The following is a 19,372-nucleotide window of genomic DNA, read 5'->3' as shown; positions in this document are numbered from 1 at the left end:
CCATCCTTCTTAGGCGGGTGTTCAAACTCCGCTACATTTCTAAGACAACGTTTACTATTATATATCAATCTCTCAAATGACTTTTCATTGGTTACTTAACTGTTTATTTGCATCTTAGAGATTTGCATTTTTTCTAATTAGCTCCACCTAGTTTTGAAAGAATATAACTCACTAACTTCAAACATCACAGTAACAGCCTTGAACTTTAGGCTCAATTAGCCCTGCTTATGAGAGATATTAGAGTGTTTGAAGATAAAGCTACTATGCTCATGTTACTACTGTCCTGTTTAATATCTTGCTTTGCCAATATTTGCCACTGTGAGTGTGCTGCAGAGTACACAGTGTTCTCTTTCCTTGTAAGAGCTTCATTTTGTTCTTAGTACTTGAATCTTCTCAAGACCAAAGACCCCAGGTACTAGCTGTCAGCTGCCACTGTTGCCAACACAGGCTGCGATCACAGTGCTGAGGTCTGCTTTTGTTTGTTTGCTTGCTAGCCACACGACTACATAAATATTTTGAGAATTGTTATGTGAACGGGGAACAGACTTGCTGTGTGTAAACCTAAATTTGTCATCCACACCATACTCAGGTTGTGTTAGCTTTAAAAGGCAGGAAGTGCTATTTGAAGGGATTGTGGAAAGATAGCCAAAGTACTTTCATGTATTTTGAAGAATTATATGTATCTTAACACACAACAGATCTTTCTTGCTGACAGAGTCCTGTTACAAATAAGCTGAGAGCAGGGATATTTTTCTCATCATTTGTATATCCTTCAGCTGTGTTTAAATCATTCCTGCTTGTTCAGTTTCTGTTGTTAGAAATGAAAATGTCATTGTCCGTTTCCTGAGACCACTGTGACCACTACAAGCCACTAGAGTCTGAAGCACTAATACTCCCAAGGTGTTCTGTGAGCCTTGGAATTGAAACAGTAAAAGCACAATGGTGATGTGAAGTCAGACATATTTATGGTTAAAGGGTATGATTTTTTTTTCTTCTGAACTTTCTAAGTTTCAGTTGTTTAAGAAATAACCAAAGTCTCACATCATAAACGGCAAATGGAAATGGGTTCCTCAAGGTTGAGAGGAAGGGCTTTGTGTGGTGTTTTTGAGCCCTGGGTTCAGTTCCTGGCACCATGCATGGACAAATATTGAAGTGAAATATGGAAAATATCCTCTCCTGTTTTGTAAAATTTATACTTTTTCCATTATGCATATGGTAAATGCATTTATACCTAAATATGGGCACACACAAAAATTTTAGAGAATATGGAAATCAGGTTTTAAAAACGTACACAATGGCTTTTAATTGTAGAAATCAGCTGATAAAACCTTTTTTTTTTTTTATTCTGGTACGTTTCTTGTGCATAGATGGTTTTTATGTGGAATATTACACTCCTGTGTGTTAAAGTACCCATTAAATGATACCCTCAGTATTACTAGTTAGTTGGCCAATTTAAGATATAAATATTATTTCTCATAGTTTGGTTCAACTCTTTTGTGTGGGTGCTATGTGAAGGGGACGACAAGTAAGAATGTCACATGGGAGTAAGAAACACCTTACAGAGCTGTACCTCTGTCCTCAGAAAATGCCACACTAATTAGTCCCATTAGATCCTGGTCTAGGTCTAGTCTAACCCAGAGAACAGGAAATGCAGGATGGCAAAGCCTTGGATCTACAGGCTGCCCAAGGAGGGCGAGCCTTGAGTCTCTGTGTTGGGGAGGGTACGTGACCATTAATGCTGGCAAGGACACTTGCTGTCATTCTGTTTGTTTTAAAGTCACACTTCTTTGATTACTAACAAGGCTTCATATTTTCATGTTGTTCCCTGGTTGTGATGTCCGTTTATGTAAGGCAGGATTTTGCTTTCAGTTTTTAGGTAATGCTCGCTTTATATTTCTAATTCATTCTATACATCATCCTCTTAGTGACAAATTTTATCAGAAAACTATTTTTGTAGAAGAGGAATTTCTCTGGGATGTTATCCCCTCAGTGATGATCCCAAGTCTCACGTGTTTATCTACTCTTCCCAAAGCCACAGACTTGTGGCAGTTGTTTCTAGCTCTTTCCATCACTGCTGTCCTTTCAGGTATGAGTGTGCTTCGGTGTGATGCGTGCTCTGTCTGAGGAAGCCGTGACTGCCTGTGAGCTGGCCTCTCATGCTGTTCTCACTCAGTGCCCTTCTTACAGGAGAAGCACAAAGATCTGAGGCTTGGTGGTCCGTCTGTGGGGCTGCTGATGTGAGTGGAGCGGATTTAGGAAGGAAGAGACTTGTGCACGTTGAGGGTCACTTCAACAGGAATGTCCCTCATGTCAGGTAGCTGGGCAGGGTATCCAGAGCAGAGACAGGGATCACCATGCCCATGAAATGGGCTGTGCCTCTGGTTCACTAATGTTTTAATGAACTAAATTGGGGCTCAGGGTCAGATTTACATTTTACTCTTTGCACCTCACTAGTTGAATGGTCTTTGACTGCCCCCTTCCCTGAGGTGTTTTAGGGAAACAATTTAAGTTTCTCTTTCAAACTGTTAGTTAATTATTTGGTTATTTTCATTGACTGTAATTGATCATTTTCCTCAATTGTATTTTTTATTATTCATTTTAGGATCCATTTTAGATTTTTTTTGTTAGTATTTTATGTGACCTTTCCTCTGGTTTGTGGCATCTTCACTTTACTTCAGATGTCTTCTTTTGTTCATTAACAAAAATAAAGCAGAACAGAACTTTATGAGTAGAAACACAGCTATATTTTCCCCTTTTAATAAGAGAGTCCTGAAAATGTACACTGTACCTGCCTCTTTCCCCGATGGAAGTTTGGGCACTTGTCTCTATTTATTGCTCAAGAGGATCAGGAAGCCCAGTATCTGTATGCTAGACACTGTTTAAAATATGGCTTAGTTTTTAGTAGACTTACTCTTAAGGAACTTCAAGACTTAAAGGTTATATATAATCTATCTATCTATGACTAAAACTTTTTATAATTTTTATGTTCATCCCTTCTAGATAAAGTGATTTAAACATGGGTTGCCTAACAAAAGCAGTCATATAGTCATAAGAGACAAATCTTTGCTAGTTTATATGTCCAAACCTGCAAGGACGGTCGTGGTTTTCAGCTAAGTGTGTTTAAATGGTCAAGGTCAGAGGCATTTCAGGTGTTGGGAGGCTGTGTTTTAACAGGAAGGAGGTGTTTGTTGGCATGTCTATACTATGAATTTAATAGTTAAGTTGAATGGTTTGAAATTAATTTCAATTACTCAGAGATATTTGCTTGATAATATATTTTAATATTTTTTATTGTGTGGATATTAGCTTGATGTGTTTCAAACTCTGAATAAAATGGTAAGAAATAGAAATTGAGGTGACTAAAGCTTTTTCCTTTTGCTCTAGTCTAGGCAGCCTGGGAAGGGATACTCAACCAAGAAGTCATTATCTTTCTTGTCAGTGTGACTGACTTCTGAAGGAAATACCTAGCAGGCTGTGTAATGGCCATTTTCAGTTCTGGCCTGTGTTTGTACATCCTGTTAATATTTGTCACTATACCTACTTTATTGTGTGAAGTCAGAGCATTTGTTCTGCTTCTGTCTGTGAACATGTGCTTGGTCCTGTTCTTCCTGTCAGTGCAGGGACACCGTGCTCCATCCCCACCGCCATCTAGTCCCTGTTGTTAGACTGCAGACGAACACAGGACAAGAACCATTGTCCTGCGGTCTAGGAAGTCAGTGTCCCGAGATGCCATCCATAGCAGAATCTTCTTCAGCTGTTTGACAATTTATATAAAACGGCGTGCTTGTAGTAATCTGTGCATATCACCCATAATAGAAATAATACTGACGGTAACATTCTCTTGTTTAGAGGATAATGGACAAGGGAAGATACCAGTCCAGTACAAGTGCATTTTTTCTAATGATTTTAACCCCCAGTTGTTGAATCCCTGTTAAAATCATGAACACCAAGGGCATCAGCCTCCTTGTAAGGAGTCCATTCTTCTGTTTTGTTTGTTTATTTTCTTCAGGCCGGGACTATGCTTAGGTTGTCTTCAGAGGAAAGCAGTGTAGTGTGGTGGTTCTACAAGCGGGCCTGCAAGACCTGTGGTGTCAGAGTATTTCCAGGACCACATCGAAATGCTATTTGTGTCTCCTTTTATGCTGCTTTCACTACTTCTGAGGAAGTGCTGGTGGGCACCACTGATACACAGTGGAGGAAGAGCGTGGCTCCAGCTGTACTGCAGTCACGTAGTGGTAGTGAGTGTAGACCTCACTACCACACAGTCTCAGCTTGATAATGGACTTGTCTTTTCACGGTCTAGACCAGTAGCTGATGTAAAACAGGAACCAGCACAGTTAGCACATAGGGAAGAAAAGTGAACACACAAATGTGAGCTTGACTACTAGACACTCCTTCCTTTCTCCCTTTAAATCCTGCATTTTCTAGATGTATTTTCCCCTGTATCTTCTCCATTTCTATCCTTGATCCATAGTGTTCAGTTTATATTTCTGTGTAATGCTATTGTTTACAGAGTATTTATTTACTTCTGGTGTTACCATGCAGATAGTCTGCAATGTGGAATTAAATTATTTTTGTATAGAATGCTGAATCTAGGTGCTGCTTGTTAAACAAACAAACAAACAAACAACCTAAGGTTATAAAAAAGTAAAAACCAAATTCTGTGTTCCAGGGTCAAAATCAGTCTTCTGGGCGATTTTGATTTCTCCCTTTGGCCATACCAGCTTCATCCGGGTTAGCGGCCCTGCCTCTGTGCACAGCCTGTAAGGAGTGGTTGTGCTCTCAGGCAGTTGTTGCTCCCTTCCTGTGCTCTGACGTGCAGTTGTGACTAAGGATTTGCATGAACCTGTTTTTCACTGGCCCTTGTTTATGGCTCCGCAGAACCTTGCCTCCTGGAACCCTTCAAATCCCGAGTGCCTGTTGCTCGTGGTGAAGGAGCTGGTCCAGCAGTACCACCAGTTTCAGTGCGGCCGCCTCCGGGAGAGCTCACGCCTCATGTTTGAGTACCAGACGCTCCTGGAAGAGCCTCAGTATGGAGAGAACATGGAAATTTATGCCGGGAAGAAAAACAACTGGGTAAGTGCCTAGAGCTAGGGGAGTTATCTGTGATGACATTAAAGAGACAAGAGCCAAAGGAGGTTCGTGCAGAGTGAGGCGGCCATAGCTTCACACACAGATGGCTTAGGCGACCTGTGCACGCTCTCAGAATGTAGCGGCTGAACTAACGGTGAGTATCTGTAAAGACTATCAGAGGATAGTGTGCAGTCTGGGTCATCCCATGTCTCCTCTGTTCAGAAGTCAGGGAGCTTGCCTGAGGACTGCCTGTGTTCTCCTGCTCCACACAGGCCCCGATGCAGGTGGGGCTGGCAGGCCACGGTTAGGATGCTGACGTGGCCTACCTTCACTTAAGTAGTGACTTCCAGTGCCCAGTCAGATATGCAGCTGCTTATCTGGAGCCTTCATCCTCCCCTGGTCCCTCTCTTAAAGGCAAGGCCTCGTTTCCAAAGCTCAGAGTGGTCTAGTAGTTGCTACACGGCCCAGGTTGGTCTTAGACTTAGGATCCTTCCGTCCCTCTTTCCTGAGTGCTACGAATACAGGGATTGCTGCCACCTTCAGCTGTAGCTGCTTCTTATAATTCCTTTGCATTATGTGATCATTTTTGAAATATAAAGTAGATTATAGCCTTCCCTGCCCAGAAACTGCACATACATACCCCATCCCTCCCTTTACGCTGGGTCAGCCGCAGTGTACAGCTTCCATCCTTCAGGCCCCGCCTCCTTTCTCTTCTGCACTGGGCTTAGCTGTGCTGGCACCTCTGCTGTAATGCAGACACTCCAGGCACACTGCGGTCTGAGGAACTTTTCATGTTTTTGTGCTTGCTGTCCCCCCCCCCCCCCCCCCCGCCAGGAATGGTGAACACCATTCCAGCTTCAAATTTCAGCTCATGTATTTTCAGTGATATCCTGCTCCAATTTTTAAACTTTTTTGAGATACATTTTACATAAGTTTCTGTGTTTTACTTTGTGAATTTATGATTATCTGTTAATTGGCTTATTTCTACAACCACCACCATAACCTACCATAGTCCTGTCACCCTCCAGTAAGGTTGTTCATGTTCAGACACCATTAGACTTTCTTTCTGTAGCCTAGGTGACCTCTAATTTTTTTTTCCTGTAGATTTCCTTTCTATACACATTAGGTGATCACAACACATCCCTAATGTTTTGTGACTGGGTGCTTTCACTTTACAGAATGTATTTCAGACCTGTTGATGTATTTCATTCCTTTTCATGGCTGCATGATATTCTGTTGGACAAACATACCACATCTTATTTTTCTAATCACTAACTCAAGACACTTCAGTTGCTTTTACTGTTGACTTTTATGAATTGTGCTGTTGTAAGCATGCATATATAATCCTTTATTATACTTGTTCTTAAAGTTTACTTGTTTTCTCTTACAGAGCACTTCTCTATGGTTTTAAGGGCACTTTTTAAATGTATCATTCATATGTTAGTGTGTAAACTCCAGCACTCAGCATCTTAACATGAGACTGTTTAGCACCACAGCTTTTGTTTGGTAGGCATCTGGATAGAGCTGCACCTTGTCCCCTCCTAGGTTGTGCAGACATGTTGGCCAGAGCTTAATCTCTTCAGCACTCTATTGGAAAGAGTTTCATTGTAAACCCATTTGTGTGGCTGGTGGCAAGATGCTGATCCCATGGCCTCAGCTGGTGCTATCTGGTACCTGGAGGCTGCCTTTAGTTCCTCTCCACAGGGTGCCTCCTAATCTGGCAGTTGGGCTTAATCAGAGCAAGCCAGCTTGAGAGGTGGAGAGAGTGTGCACAGGAGAGCACTCTTTCAGCATTCTCTTGTGGATGATGCTGTCCCTGTTCTCATTGTCTGTTAGATCCAGCCACCCACAAGGGAGGAGCACTAGTTCATGAAAGTGTGAATGGCAGGATGGCTGTGTCCCACACCTGGGAAGCCTGCCATATGGAATGCTTGTTTGATTTTTCCTATGGAAGGTCAAAGTTCAGAGCAGCCATTGCTGCACTGCACACCCGGAGCAGGGCATGTTGCGTCTTCAGTGGTTGGCCAGAGTTGCTGAATGGCTGAGCAAGGAAACTGGTGACACACAGAGCAAGTTTGGGTGACATACACAGTGTGTTTGGGTGACACACAGTGAGTTTAGGTGACACACAGTGAGTTTAGGTGTTCTTCTCTGGCTGACTCTCTTACACCCCATCAAGCAGTTCTTAGTCTCAATATGATCTCTCTTGGAGTTTCTAATGTGTTGAAGGGATGTGATTTCCAAAACAAAAGATAAGCAATACACTTTTAAAAACTTTAATCAAGTCTTCTCCTTAGAACATACTTAAGAGTTCAGAGTTTTTTGTTTAGTTTTTTTTTTATTCACACACACACACACACACACACACACACACACACACACACACACACACAGAGGGGTGGGGGTGAGGGGGAGAGGGAGAAGAGGGAGAAGAGGGAGAGAGAGACTGTGTATGCATGTCATGATATTCTTGTGGCAGTCAGAGGACAGCTTGTGGGAGCTGATTCTCTCCTTCTATCATGTGGGATTTGAACAACTCAGGTTGTAAGGTTTGGTAGAAGGTGCCTCCACCCACTTAATTATCCTTAATTATCTCTCTAGTCCTTTAAAATTTTTAAAAAGAAACTTCTTACTGCACTATTTATTTATTTATGAGAATTCTTTTTCTTTTATGTATATGAGTGCTCTATTTGTAGGTACGGCAGAAGAGGCATCAAATCCCATGGTTGTGAGCCACCATGTGGTTGCTGGGAATTGAACTCAGGACCTCTGGAAGAGCAGTCAGTGCTCTTCACTGCTGAGCCATCTCTCCAGCCCCAACACTTATTTGTTGGTGTGTGCCCATGTGTTTGGGAGTGTATCTGCCATGGGCTATGTGTGAGGTTAGACAACCACCTGCCGGCATTCTCACCTTTCAGCATGTAGGTACCTGGGATTGAACCAGGGTCTTCAGACTTGACAACAAGTCCCTTTACCCACTGAGCTATCCTACTGGCCTTGGTTTTTATTTTGCAAAGTCAGTATAAAAGAGCTATGATCCTGAATTTGTCACTTCCACTTTAAGTATATCGTTCAGTCCTATGAAGTATAATGACATTATTGTGCGGCAGATCTGTAGAACTCTTTCATCTTGCAAAACTCAAATTGTACCTTTATTAATCACTACTTCATCTTTCTCTTCTCTACTTCTGTTTCAATGATTTTCCTCACTCGCTGCTTCCTGTGAAGTCCATCATTTCTTCTGTTGTGACTAGTTTGTTTCACTTAGCGTATTGTCTCAAGAGTTCACCCATGTCAGCATGGGACAGATTCTCCATTTTTACTGTGGCTGCATCCGTATGCCCGGCATGTTTTGTTCAATCCTGCAGTGGAGTTGTAGGCTTTACCTTTTAGCTGATGCTGCAGTGGACCTCTCAGCATCAGTCCCTCCTGCTGTGGACTAGTGAGTGAATGTGACCCAGGGATTGCCAGCTCATATGGCAACCTAAGTTTCATCTGTTCCACAAACCTTTCCATAATGTTTTACAACTCCATTAACAGTGTGTCTTAAACTATTAATTATTGATTTACATGACTATTACCATGAATTTAGTCTATCTGTTGTCTCTAGAACTATTCTTACTAAAAAATCTACTTAAATGTCCTCTCAGAAAAAGATGTTAGTAGCAGCCTTATTTAGAATAGCCAGAAGCTGGAAAGAACCCAGATGTCCTTCAGTAGATGAATGGATACAAAAATTGTGGTATATTTACACAATGGAGTACTACTTAGCTATTAGAAACAATGACTTTATGAAATTTCTAGGAAAATGGATGTATCTAGAGAATATCATCCTGAGTGAGGTTACCCAGTCACAAAAGAACATATATGATATGCAGTCACTGATAATTGGACACTAGCCTCAGAAAGCTCTGAATACCCAAGAAACAACTCACAGACCATATGAAGCTCAAAAAAAAAAAAAAAAAAAAAAAAAAGTGGAAGCCTCAGTTCTTCTTAGAAAAAAAAAAAAAAAAAAAAAAAAAATAATAATAATAATAATAATAAGTGTATAGCACCCTCTCAGAGTGGGGTACACCTAGACATTAAACCATTAATAACTCAAGAGCTAAGAAGATAGCCTTGTGACAGTTTTTGGTAGTTATAAATCATTGCTTAATCTTTACATGCCAAAAACTTTGACTATTTCTATGTTATGTTTTGTTTTACATATACTTTATGATCTTTGTAAATAGTAAGATTTCAATGCATATTATCAAACCTTTAAAAAAATCAAGTACTGTGAAAAATATATTCATATATATATTTACGCTAAAATGCTTTTAATAATCTGTATATGTATCTCTGTTTTGTTTTTTTTTAAAAATAAAGTTGTAAACAAAAAAGAAAAGGATGTTAGATTCAACCCAGCCTGACTACTTGATGAGTTTCTGGTGTTCTTAATGATGGGAAGCTCATTTTAAATTCATTTAAAAAAATGGCTTTGTTTTTCCACTTCACTTTTTTGTGTATGTGTTTGTGTCTGTGTATGTTTGTCTGTGTGCATATATGTGCATATGTATATGTATGTAAGTATATGTGTTTGTATGTGATTGTTCATACATGTTTGTGGTATGTGTGTGTGTCTGTGTTCATTTGTATGTATATTTATGTGTGTGTGTATTTGGAGGCCAGAGGACAACTTTATGTGTTGTTTTTAGATACTATTCACTTTTGTTTTGAGTTGGTGTCTCTTTTTGGTCTGGAAGTCATCAACTAGGCTAGGTTGGCCAGTGAGCTCCTGGGATATGCGTGTCTCTGGCACTAGGCTTACAAACATGCACTCACACTCCTGGTTTGTGTATCTCTGGTGTTTCCTTGTCTTTGTTTTATTTTGGTTCTGAGGATTAACTTTAGATCCTTGTACTTGAAAGGCAAGCACTTTGTGAGCTGAGCTGTCTCCCCTGTTTCTCCTCCTTTAAATATATAGTCTGAATTGAAGTACAGTCAGACCTATGGTACCTTTTACAATTACGTGAGTTGTCCTTCGTCTGGATGTAGAAGTTCAGATCCATTTGAAGCACAAAGTGCTGATAAGGTCTCAGCATCCTCCTGCCTCGTGGCACGCACTTTACTGGTAATGTGTGCGAGTGCTATAGTCAACCCCTTTACACTAATGGGGTGAATGTGATACTTCAATGCTGAGTCACTTGTAGTGGTGAAGTGAGTTTTTAACGTGTAAGCTCACAGTAGTCAAGGCCCAGTGACATACAATTTAGAGCGAACAATATAGAAATAAATGTAACTGGACATGAGTTAGTAGCTAAGCAAGCAAGGAAGAGCTAGGATGCAAAGATGAGCCTTGGGGAACAGACAGATGAGGGCTTTGCACAGAGCTTAGGGCTATTCTGAAGGACGCTTGCCAGCAAAACCACTGCCAGACCAGGACTCTGGAAGGTTAACATGGGATTCTGCAAAAAGAGCTTGATTTTGAGCCAAAATATTTCAAATTAAGAATGAGATTAGCTTCTTTTTGCTGCTGTAAACTAACTCACTGTGATCGTGGTCACTTAGGACAAACTAGCCATGTTGTCTCACAGTCCGGGGTCAGCACTGAGGATGGGTCTGCCTGCTCTAAGAGTAAGGAAAGGCACAGCAGGGCACCTGGAGGAGGCTTGCAGGGAAACACTGGCCAGGGCTCTACCCACAGAAATGCTCTTTGAGAAATCCTGGAGAAGCAGGACCGTCCTTGATGACTGTGGCGAGGAAGACATACTGGTGGGGTTGTCTCTGAGTAGATGGTTTTCAGACTTACGTAGAGTGCAGTAATCAGTAACATCCAGGGAGTCAAGAACCAACTATCACAAAGGAATCAGACTCCTTTTTCTTTCTCCCCTATTACTTCTGTATGTATATGTGGGTGTTGTGTGAATGTACCACATGTACCACATGTGGGGAGCATGTACATGCATGTACATATGCATGTGAAGGACAAAACCTGATGTGGAGTGACTTCACCTTGTAGGTCAAGGCACAGTCTCTGGTGAAATTCAAAACTTGCCATGTCAGCTGGTCTCAGCAGCCAGTTTGCTCTGGGGATTTCCTGTCTTCATGGCCTCCAGTACCTTGAGGATGATCACAAGGCTTTTCTGTCAACCTGTCCTCTTCAGTAATTTATTAGTGACCAGATAACATAGAGCTCAAGGTTGAGCTCTCCTCTCCTTCACTGTTGTAGTAAGGAATTCTATTCTTTCAGCTCTGGTTTCCCCTTGCCTTAAAAACAGATGTAAATGGATTACATCTATTAAACATGGTTTGGGGAAAAGTAATACATTTTAAGAATGTCTTTAGAGTGATAATCTATTAAGACTAACTGCATGTTTATATTCTTGCAAAAGAAGCTTCCACAAATTTCCAGATTAATTGGTTGTCAGTTTTAAGAATCAGCCCACCATATTGTCACCAACTGAAGTTAGAGTCACCTCTTCTAGTTAGTTCTTGGCCTTTACCTTCTCTGAGTGGCACTAGTCCATTTCATAGGGAAGCTTATTTGTGGATAGGAGAGCACTGCCTAAGACAGGAAGGACAGTCCCCTGAGGCACAACTGCCGTCTGGAATGTGTTCAGGACAAGACATCTACCTGTCACTCCCCAAAGATGAAGGGAACTGTGGGACAGCTGCTGTGAAGAGAAAAGCCCAGCACCAGGAACTTGCCAAACTCCAGTCTTGTCAGCTGGAGCGATTGCCAACATACTCTTACTTTAAAAGAGGAGGATGCACATATTCAGGGCTGATGCTGGGGACAGTGCCATAATGTAGTTGGCAGGAAGGCTGACATTCTCATGGTCATAGGTCAGGTAATTTTCTGTATCTATCCAAGAAGAGGTCTGACCAGGGACTGACTAAAAGATTTCCAATTATTCTCTGTACTTGGCTGCATCTAAATGTCTCATTTACAGCTCACAGGAAGGAATGCTGGAGAAGTAATCTTTAACAGTACGGAGTGACTGAAAAATAAATATAAAGACAGCCATTGTATGTGGTTGAGCAATGCTGGTATATGTGAGTGTGTGTGTGTGTGTGTGTGTATGTGTGTGTGTGAGTGTGTGTGTGAGTGTGTGTGTGAGAGTGTGTGTGTGTGTGAGTGTGTGTGAGAGTGTGTGTGTGTGTGTGTGCGCGTGCATGCACGCACTCTCGCTTTCCTCATAGTATGTCTGTAATTTCAGTGTTATACAGAGACGTGCTTTAGCCTGACATTTGCTCAGTTTCACAAAGGCAGATTGGCTTTGGATCATAGGCGTGTCGATGACCAGAGTCCCTGAGCTGTGGTTCCAGCATGTGCAGTGCGCTGGAGACAGTGAGACTCGTGCTCTCCTGCAGTGTTTCTGTGGTTCTAGGGGTTGAACACGAGGCCTGTACCTTCTAGGCGGTTCTTTTGCTGCTGAGCCGGATCTCCAGCCTGACTTCTTTTACTCCTGGAGGCCTTGATGTGTAGCGGGCACTGGATCCCAGCACTCATCTACTGAAACGGGCACTGAGAGAAGGCAGGCTTGGCTCTTGTACAAGCATCCCCTGGTTTTGAATGTCACAGTAAAGCCCAGTAGTTTGTATAATTAACATGTGCTGGTAAAATAGTTTTTCAGGAAGCTGGAGATCATAAATCACCTTTTTTCCCAGTACAGCCATCTTTCTGACATAAAACCCATGTGTCAGTTTGAGGAGCAACCTGCTGAGAAAGGATAGGTAGGGACCATCCAAGAGGCTTTTTTGTTTTTTAACATTTGGTCTGTAATAGTTGGTAAAATAAAAATATATTGTATAAACTAAAAGAGAGCCAAAAGCTAAAATGTACTTGTGGGCTAAAGTAACTTGTAGTTCACATGAGTCCAAGTGTTAAAAAAAGTGATTTTTTATTACCATATATGGACAAGAGTTCTTATAAGTTATTAAATCCACATTTTATTTCTTTTATTGGGTTTTCAAATGCATGTATGTGTACATATGTGTGCATACAGATGCATACACACAGGTCATCAGATTTAACCGTCTCAAACCATCAGAATTCAATTTCAACTACAGACTAATTGCACTAATTGTACTATTGCTAGGGACTTTGACTTCATAAATTGAGGATGAAGAATAAAGGGGTTGAATTAGTTTATCATTTCTCCAGCTCTCTTTCTCACTTTCTTCGAATCCCATGACAACTTTAAAGTCCTATCCCCAAACGGTTTAACAGGCATTCCACATGCATGTGTTAGTTACTTCTGTATCCATGACTTCTGGGGATGCCTATTGTACATCTTGCAGGAGTTAGAGATTGTTCACACTGTGAGGAGTCTTTCTGTGGACCACAAGTGCTGCTGACATGGCCCTGAGGGAAGACAGGAGTCACCACGGAGTTTCCCTATGCCCAGGGCATTGGTGACTTTGCAAGAGAAAAACAAAAGAGGAAGTGCAGACCTCAGAGAGACTCTTTCTTTCTTTTTATCCCAGGAGGATGATTTTCTAATGTGGAACAAAGAATAAGATGGGAGCTTAGCAAAGACGTGAAATAAAAGACTCTTATAAGATGCTTTGTGCATGCTGATGGGGCAAGTGGAGTGGGAAATGATCCTGCAGGAGCAAGAGGAGTGTCAGGAGCAGAGGTTCCTGGTTGAGCACTGCACACAGTACAAGAGGAAGGCTTTCTGTTTCATTTCTGTGCTCTCAGTACCCAACAGGCTGGTGGCTTTTGTAAAAACCTCATTTAACAATAGAGTTAGATGTTAGTACCAGCCTTACCTCGTTCAACGTATGATCCCCTCCTTGACAGATCCAGTATGTTTTGATCCAAAGAACCATGATTCAACGGGAATGTTATCTTTAGAGTCTTGTAGGGGCTAAACCTAACACCAGAAGTCTTGGGCTCAATAAAAGGGAAGTGAACTAGGATCTCACTACTATTCTTTCATGAGTCACTTCGAGATGTTTGCAGATCATCCTGTGGCCCATAAGTATTTGCCCAGTGTGGGGCTGTGGGTAGCTGCTTAGCTTTTAGAATCAGGCTTGTGCCTCACCTTTGGCATTCCTGGTGTGCTTGTCTCTCTTGTTCACCTCATCTTTGCTTTGGCAAACTACTCATTTCTCCCTTTTCTGTCACTAGGTTGGGCTGGGGATGATGGTGAAATGCTCCATCATTAGCTCGAGACTAATGTCTAGTGCAAGCTAGAAGATGATGTAAATGTAAAGCACACACGGATCTGGGCAGAGGGCTGTTATCAGTTACCTTCTGAGTTTCAGTTTCCACTTAGAGAGCTCTGCAGAGCCTGGGAGCCAGTTGTTAATGTGCTTGTGGAAGAGTGGTGAGATCTGTGGAACCATTGTAAAAGGTGTACTTGGGAATGTTTCCTGTGCTTAAAGCTATGATTTAGGAGTTTGCTTGGTTGAGCTTTTGAAGGGTTGGAGGGCAAAAAGGATACTCTGAGCTCTGAGTAATCTCACTATGAAAGCAAAGAGAGAGATTAAATATTAAAGATATTTGCTCTTTGAGAAAAATATATGGTTTTTATTTATGTATATGTAATATATATAAATATTGCAATATATAACATTACATACTATATATGTATATATACTATACAGAAATATATACATATAATACACACATACATTATACATATGTAAAAGTATATAATGCATATATGCCATCTTTACCTCTCCTCCAACTCCTCCTAGATTCACACCCAGCTCTGTGGGATTTTTCTTCCCACAAATGAAGTCAATCTGTGCTACTCATATGTTCTCGGACGTGTGGCCTTCTGGGGAAGGCGGTAGACTTCCTGGGAGCTGCACTGACTCTTCCTCTCCCAGACATCTTTCAGCAGCTGTCACTTGCCAGTCGTTCCTTGGCTAAATGTGGGAGTCTGTGCCCAGCTCCTGTCCGTGCTGGCATTGGGTCTGGCTTTAGATCGCACAGGTCTTATGCATGCTGTCACTGTTGCTGTGAGTTCCAGCACTGTCACATCACTGCCCCTGATGTGTCCAGAAAATACCACTCCAGGTTTTCACACCTCCCTTTCTGCAGTGATCCATGAACCCTAGGAGAAGGAGGTTATAATATAGATGTCCTATTTAGGGATGGCTGTTCTCAAATCCTTTATTTCCCGTACATTGACCAGCTGTGGGTCTCTTTGTTCCTTACCATGTTTTACAAATAGAGGTGTCTCTGACAAGAGTGGAGACATACATTAATCTGTGTCTCTAGGCCAAGTGGGCAGGCTGGAGAAAGAACCATTATTGAAAGTAGTTTTAGCATCTTGGTTTTTTTTTTTTTTTTTTTTTTTTTTTTTTTTTTTGGTCAAACATGTCATATTGGAATTCACTGTGTCAAAATTTCAAGTCACACTCAATGCTTGCAGTGAGAGAGGGTGGGAGACTCAGGACCTCACATAGCTTTGCTGCCTTTGCATAGAGTTCTTGGAATCCTGAGATCACTGAGTAGTTTGCTTACCTAGCATGCATGAAGCCCTGGTGTGTTCCCTAGCATAACACACACACATACACACACACACACACACACACACACACACACACACACACACACACACCAACACTGCAATTAATTGGCAATATTATTTCTAGCTTAAGTGCTTTAAATTTCTAAATAACCAATTACTGAAAATATTAGTTGATAATAATATTAGTGACCTAAAGAGATGAGAAATTTTTCTGGATGTGCAGGGATGTTTGGCTGTACATTAGGGGAAGTTTGTTCCTTGTATGGACCTGACACTTCCTCTAATGGATGTCAGCATACATGGTGATAAGTCACAGAATCAGGGCGATGATATGAATGCTCAGTAAAAGCAGATGAGTCTGGGAGGTAGGGTGGTCTCTTCTACTTTCTGAAAAATAATATTCATTCATGTATTCATTTCATAGTTTTTAAAAACCCAATACTACTTTAAAATTTTGTCATGCATTAAAATGAAGAGTTCTGATGTTAAAACTGTGCCCTTACAATAGTTTAAGAATTACTTTTAATCCTCTTCTACTTTCTAACCTTATTTTTTCTCCTATGTCAGGAAACTAATAGAACTTGTCTGCATATTGAAATAGTTGAATTTTTTTTCTTGGACATAATTGTTACTTATCAGTCTGTTTTATATTTTACTCTTTTTTTCTCCCCACAGACCGGTGAATTTTCAGCTCGTTTTCTATTGAAGTTACCAGTAGATTTCAGCAACATTCCCACATATCTTCTCAAGGTAAAACCATGCATTATCAGTGAAGGAATATAAGTCAGACCGTGATCATTTAGCTCAATATTTGTATACCTTGTTTCTTATTTTGTTCAGACAATGAATTTTAATAAGATGCTTACTGCAGGAAAATCCACTGGAATTGTTTTCTTTGGCTAACGTGCATACTAACCTTAAAAGTTGCTTAGGAATAAGTTTACGTTAGTAGTAAAAATAAATGACACTAGGGAAAATTATTTTTATTTAGTAATCTTACTGGGATGAAAGACTCATAGATATTGTCCAAGGCATTTTACATATTAAATATGCTTAAAAGGCATTTCATCTTTACGTCAGTAATGAACTCAGGTACCTTCGAAGTTGGGTGGTCTTAGGGATTCACTGTCTCATTAGACCAATGTATACGATATTCATTAAAGTGGGTTAGAGACCCAGGGAACAACTATTTGGTAAGGGATGCTTAGATGCTCTGTAGAGAGGAAATAGTTTCCAAAAGACTACTTGTGGCTAGTGAAGGAAACCAGATAACCAAAGAGCAAGTTTTGAAAAGAAAATGCCAAGGCAGAGGTCCTGGTGTGTTCAGATGAGGATTGTGGGCAATGATTTAAGACTGGGCTGGCTGCCACAGCTCCTTTCAACCTGTCTTTATTTAGTTTCAGTCTAATCTTAAAATTTCTTTGCCTTATTTTATTTTTTTTTATTTCCTTCTTTTCTGTGACAGAGTATCTCTGTGTAGCCCTGGCGGTCTCAGAACTTGATTTGTAGACCCAGCTGGCCAGGAACTTAGAGATCCACCTGTCTCTGCCTCCCAAGTGCTAGAATTAAAGGTGTGCACCACCACTGCCAGGCTGAATTTTTGCCTTCTTAATTTGATGTCATTCAAGTGCTGATCATATTTGTAACTGTTGAGAGAAGAGAGATTAGCAATGTCACCCAGGACTCTAGGGAATGGCTAGAAACTTGCTGTGCTCTTTGGAGAACATTGGCATTAGGAACCTCTTGGCATGCTATTTACATTTGGATGTTCCCCACCTAGTTGTTAGATCTGTAACTGTTTCTGTTGAGTACAAATAAAGTTTAGTCTTTCAGCTCTGAGGGTTAGTATATGCTTTGTTAGGATGGCAGTAGGTCACCTCACTTTGTCCAGTGATTAGCTGCTGAAGCAGAACTTGTGAACAGTGAGATAGCATTAGACACCCTGCTGACTGCAGCAGCAAGTTTCTTATGTTCATATTACCGAGTGTAACAAATGCACTTACTAACGGATCCCTTGATGTTAGGATGAGTGCTTTGATAAATAATCTATGGTACGACTTTACTTTTTATTGTAAGTGGAAATGGCTCTTAACATGATACCTAAGTTCAGATCCTGAATTTTACTTTGGTTGAGCAAAGTCAAAGGCTTAGATAAATAAATTACTTAAGTAAAAACTCAATCAGTAGAAAAACAGTTTTCCAGCTCCTACTCTTTATTTGCAGGTGATAGAAACTGAGCACAATCTCAGGTAAACTCAGAAGATGTGCTCTGCTTCTGTAGTCCGTCTACACAGCAGCCCACTGGCCCTGGGGCTCATAGGTGTCCGATCCTGTGGATTGACCTTCTGAGTCTGTTCCTTTCAGGCTTAGTTGTCTAATCCATCTGATGGATTTGTAGGGAGAAACCATGCTTCATAGAACAGCAGAGAGGCCACTGAAATCACCGAAGTGTGATTATTCATCATAGTATTCAAAGAGATTATTTTGTAATTATATGCATTTGACGATGTAGAGACAAGTTCTGTGTCTGAATCCATGAATTTAGCCAAACAAGGATGGAATATTTGGAAAAAATGGACCTTTAATGAATGTATACAGGTTCTTTTTTTTTTTTGGAGGGGGGGTTATAATTACTCCATAATATGGTATGCCAATTATATAAGACTAGACATTTAAAGTCTGTGGGAGGATGCACATAGGTTATATGCAAATACTCTTATCATTTTATACAAAAACCGAATTACCAGGTAGATTTTGGCATCCACGAGGAGTCACGGGACTAGTCCCACAAAGATACTCAGCTGTGACTGGTTTCTTTCTCAAAAGATAAAAGTAATCATTAGAAGACACTGCTCTTAATTTTGTTAGAGTGAAAACTGATGCTATATTCTTTTTTTCTCATTTTTTATTAGATACTCTGTATTTACATTTTTGTTAAATTCTAAAAATTCCTTAATTTCTTTCTTTATTTCTTCCTTGACCATGTTATCATTGAGTAGAGCATTGTTCAGCTTCTATGTGTATTTGGGCTTTTTGTTGTTATTGTTGTTATTAAAGACCAGCCTTAGTCCATGGTGATATGATAGAATGCATGGGATTATTTCAGTCTTCTTATATCTGTTGAGGCCTGTTTTGTGATGGACTATATGGTCAGTTTTGGAGAAGGTACCGTGAGGTGCTGAGAAGAAAGTATATTCTTTTGTTTTCGGATGAAATGTCCTGTAGATGTCTGTTAATTCCAGTTTTTTTTTTTTCATAATCTCTGCTAGTTTCACTGTGTCTCTGATCAGTTTCTGCTTCCATTATCTGTCCATTGTTGAGAGTGGGGTGTTCAAGTCTCCCACTATTATTGTGTGTGGTGCAATATATGCTTTGAACTTTAGTAGGATTTCTTTTATGAATCTGGGTGCCCTTGTATTTGGAGCATAGATATTCAAGATTGAGAGTTCATCTTGATAGATTTTTCCTGTGCTGAGTAAAAAGCGTCCTTCCTTATATTTTTTGATAACTTTTGGTTGAAAATCTATTTTATTCGATATTAGGATGCCTACTTCAGCTTGTTTCCTGGGACCATTTGGTTGGAAGGTTTTTTCCCTAGCCTTTTACTTTGAGGTAGTGTCTGTCTTTTTCTCTCTGAGATGAGTTTCCTGTATGCAGCAAAATGCTGGATCCTGTTTATCTAGTCTGATAGTCTGTGTCTTTTTATTGGGGAATTGAGTCCATTGATTTAAGGGATATTAATGAATAGTGATTGTTGTTTTCTGCTATTTTTGTTGTTAGAGGTAGAATTATGTTTGTGTGCTTTTCTTCTTTTGATTTTC

The 19,372-nt window shown here is 40.5% G+C and overlaps 1 protein-coding gene across 1 annotated transcript in view; it reads left to right on the top strand.

The window, feature by feature from the left end:
- BABAM2 (BRISC and BRCA1 A complex member 2) overlaps window positions 1-19,372 on the top strand; it is a 357,467-nt gene that overhangs the window by 111,509 nt on the left and 226,586 nt on the right. Inside the window, exons 5-6 of the mRNA XM_080918718.1 lie at window positions 4,882-5,076; window positions 16,227-16,301. Coding sequence (XP_080774844.1) covers window positions 4,882-5,076; window positions 16,227-16,301 — 270 coding nt within the window. The remainder of the gene's footprint in view (window positions 1-4,881; window positions 5,077-16,226; window positions 16,302-19,372) is intronic.

This window comes from Micromys minutus (genome assembly GCF_963924665.1).
Source record: "Micromys minutus genome assembly, chromosome: 1".
NCBI lineage: Eukaryota > Metazoa > Chordata > Mammalia > Rodentia > Muridae > Micromys > Micromys minutus.
The sequence above is the reverse complement of the archived record's forward strand: the minus strand, read 5'-3'. Positions and strand labels throughout refer to the sequence as shown.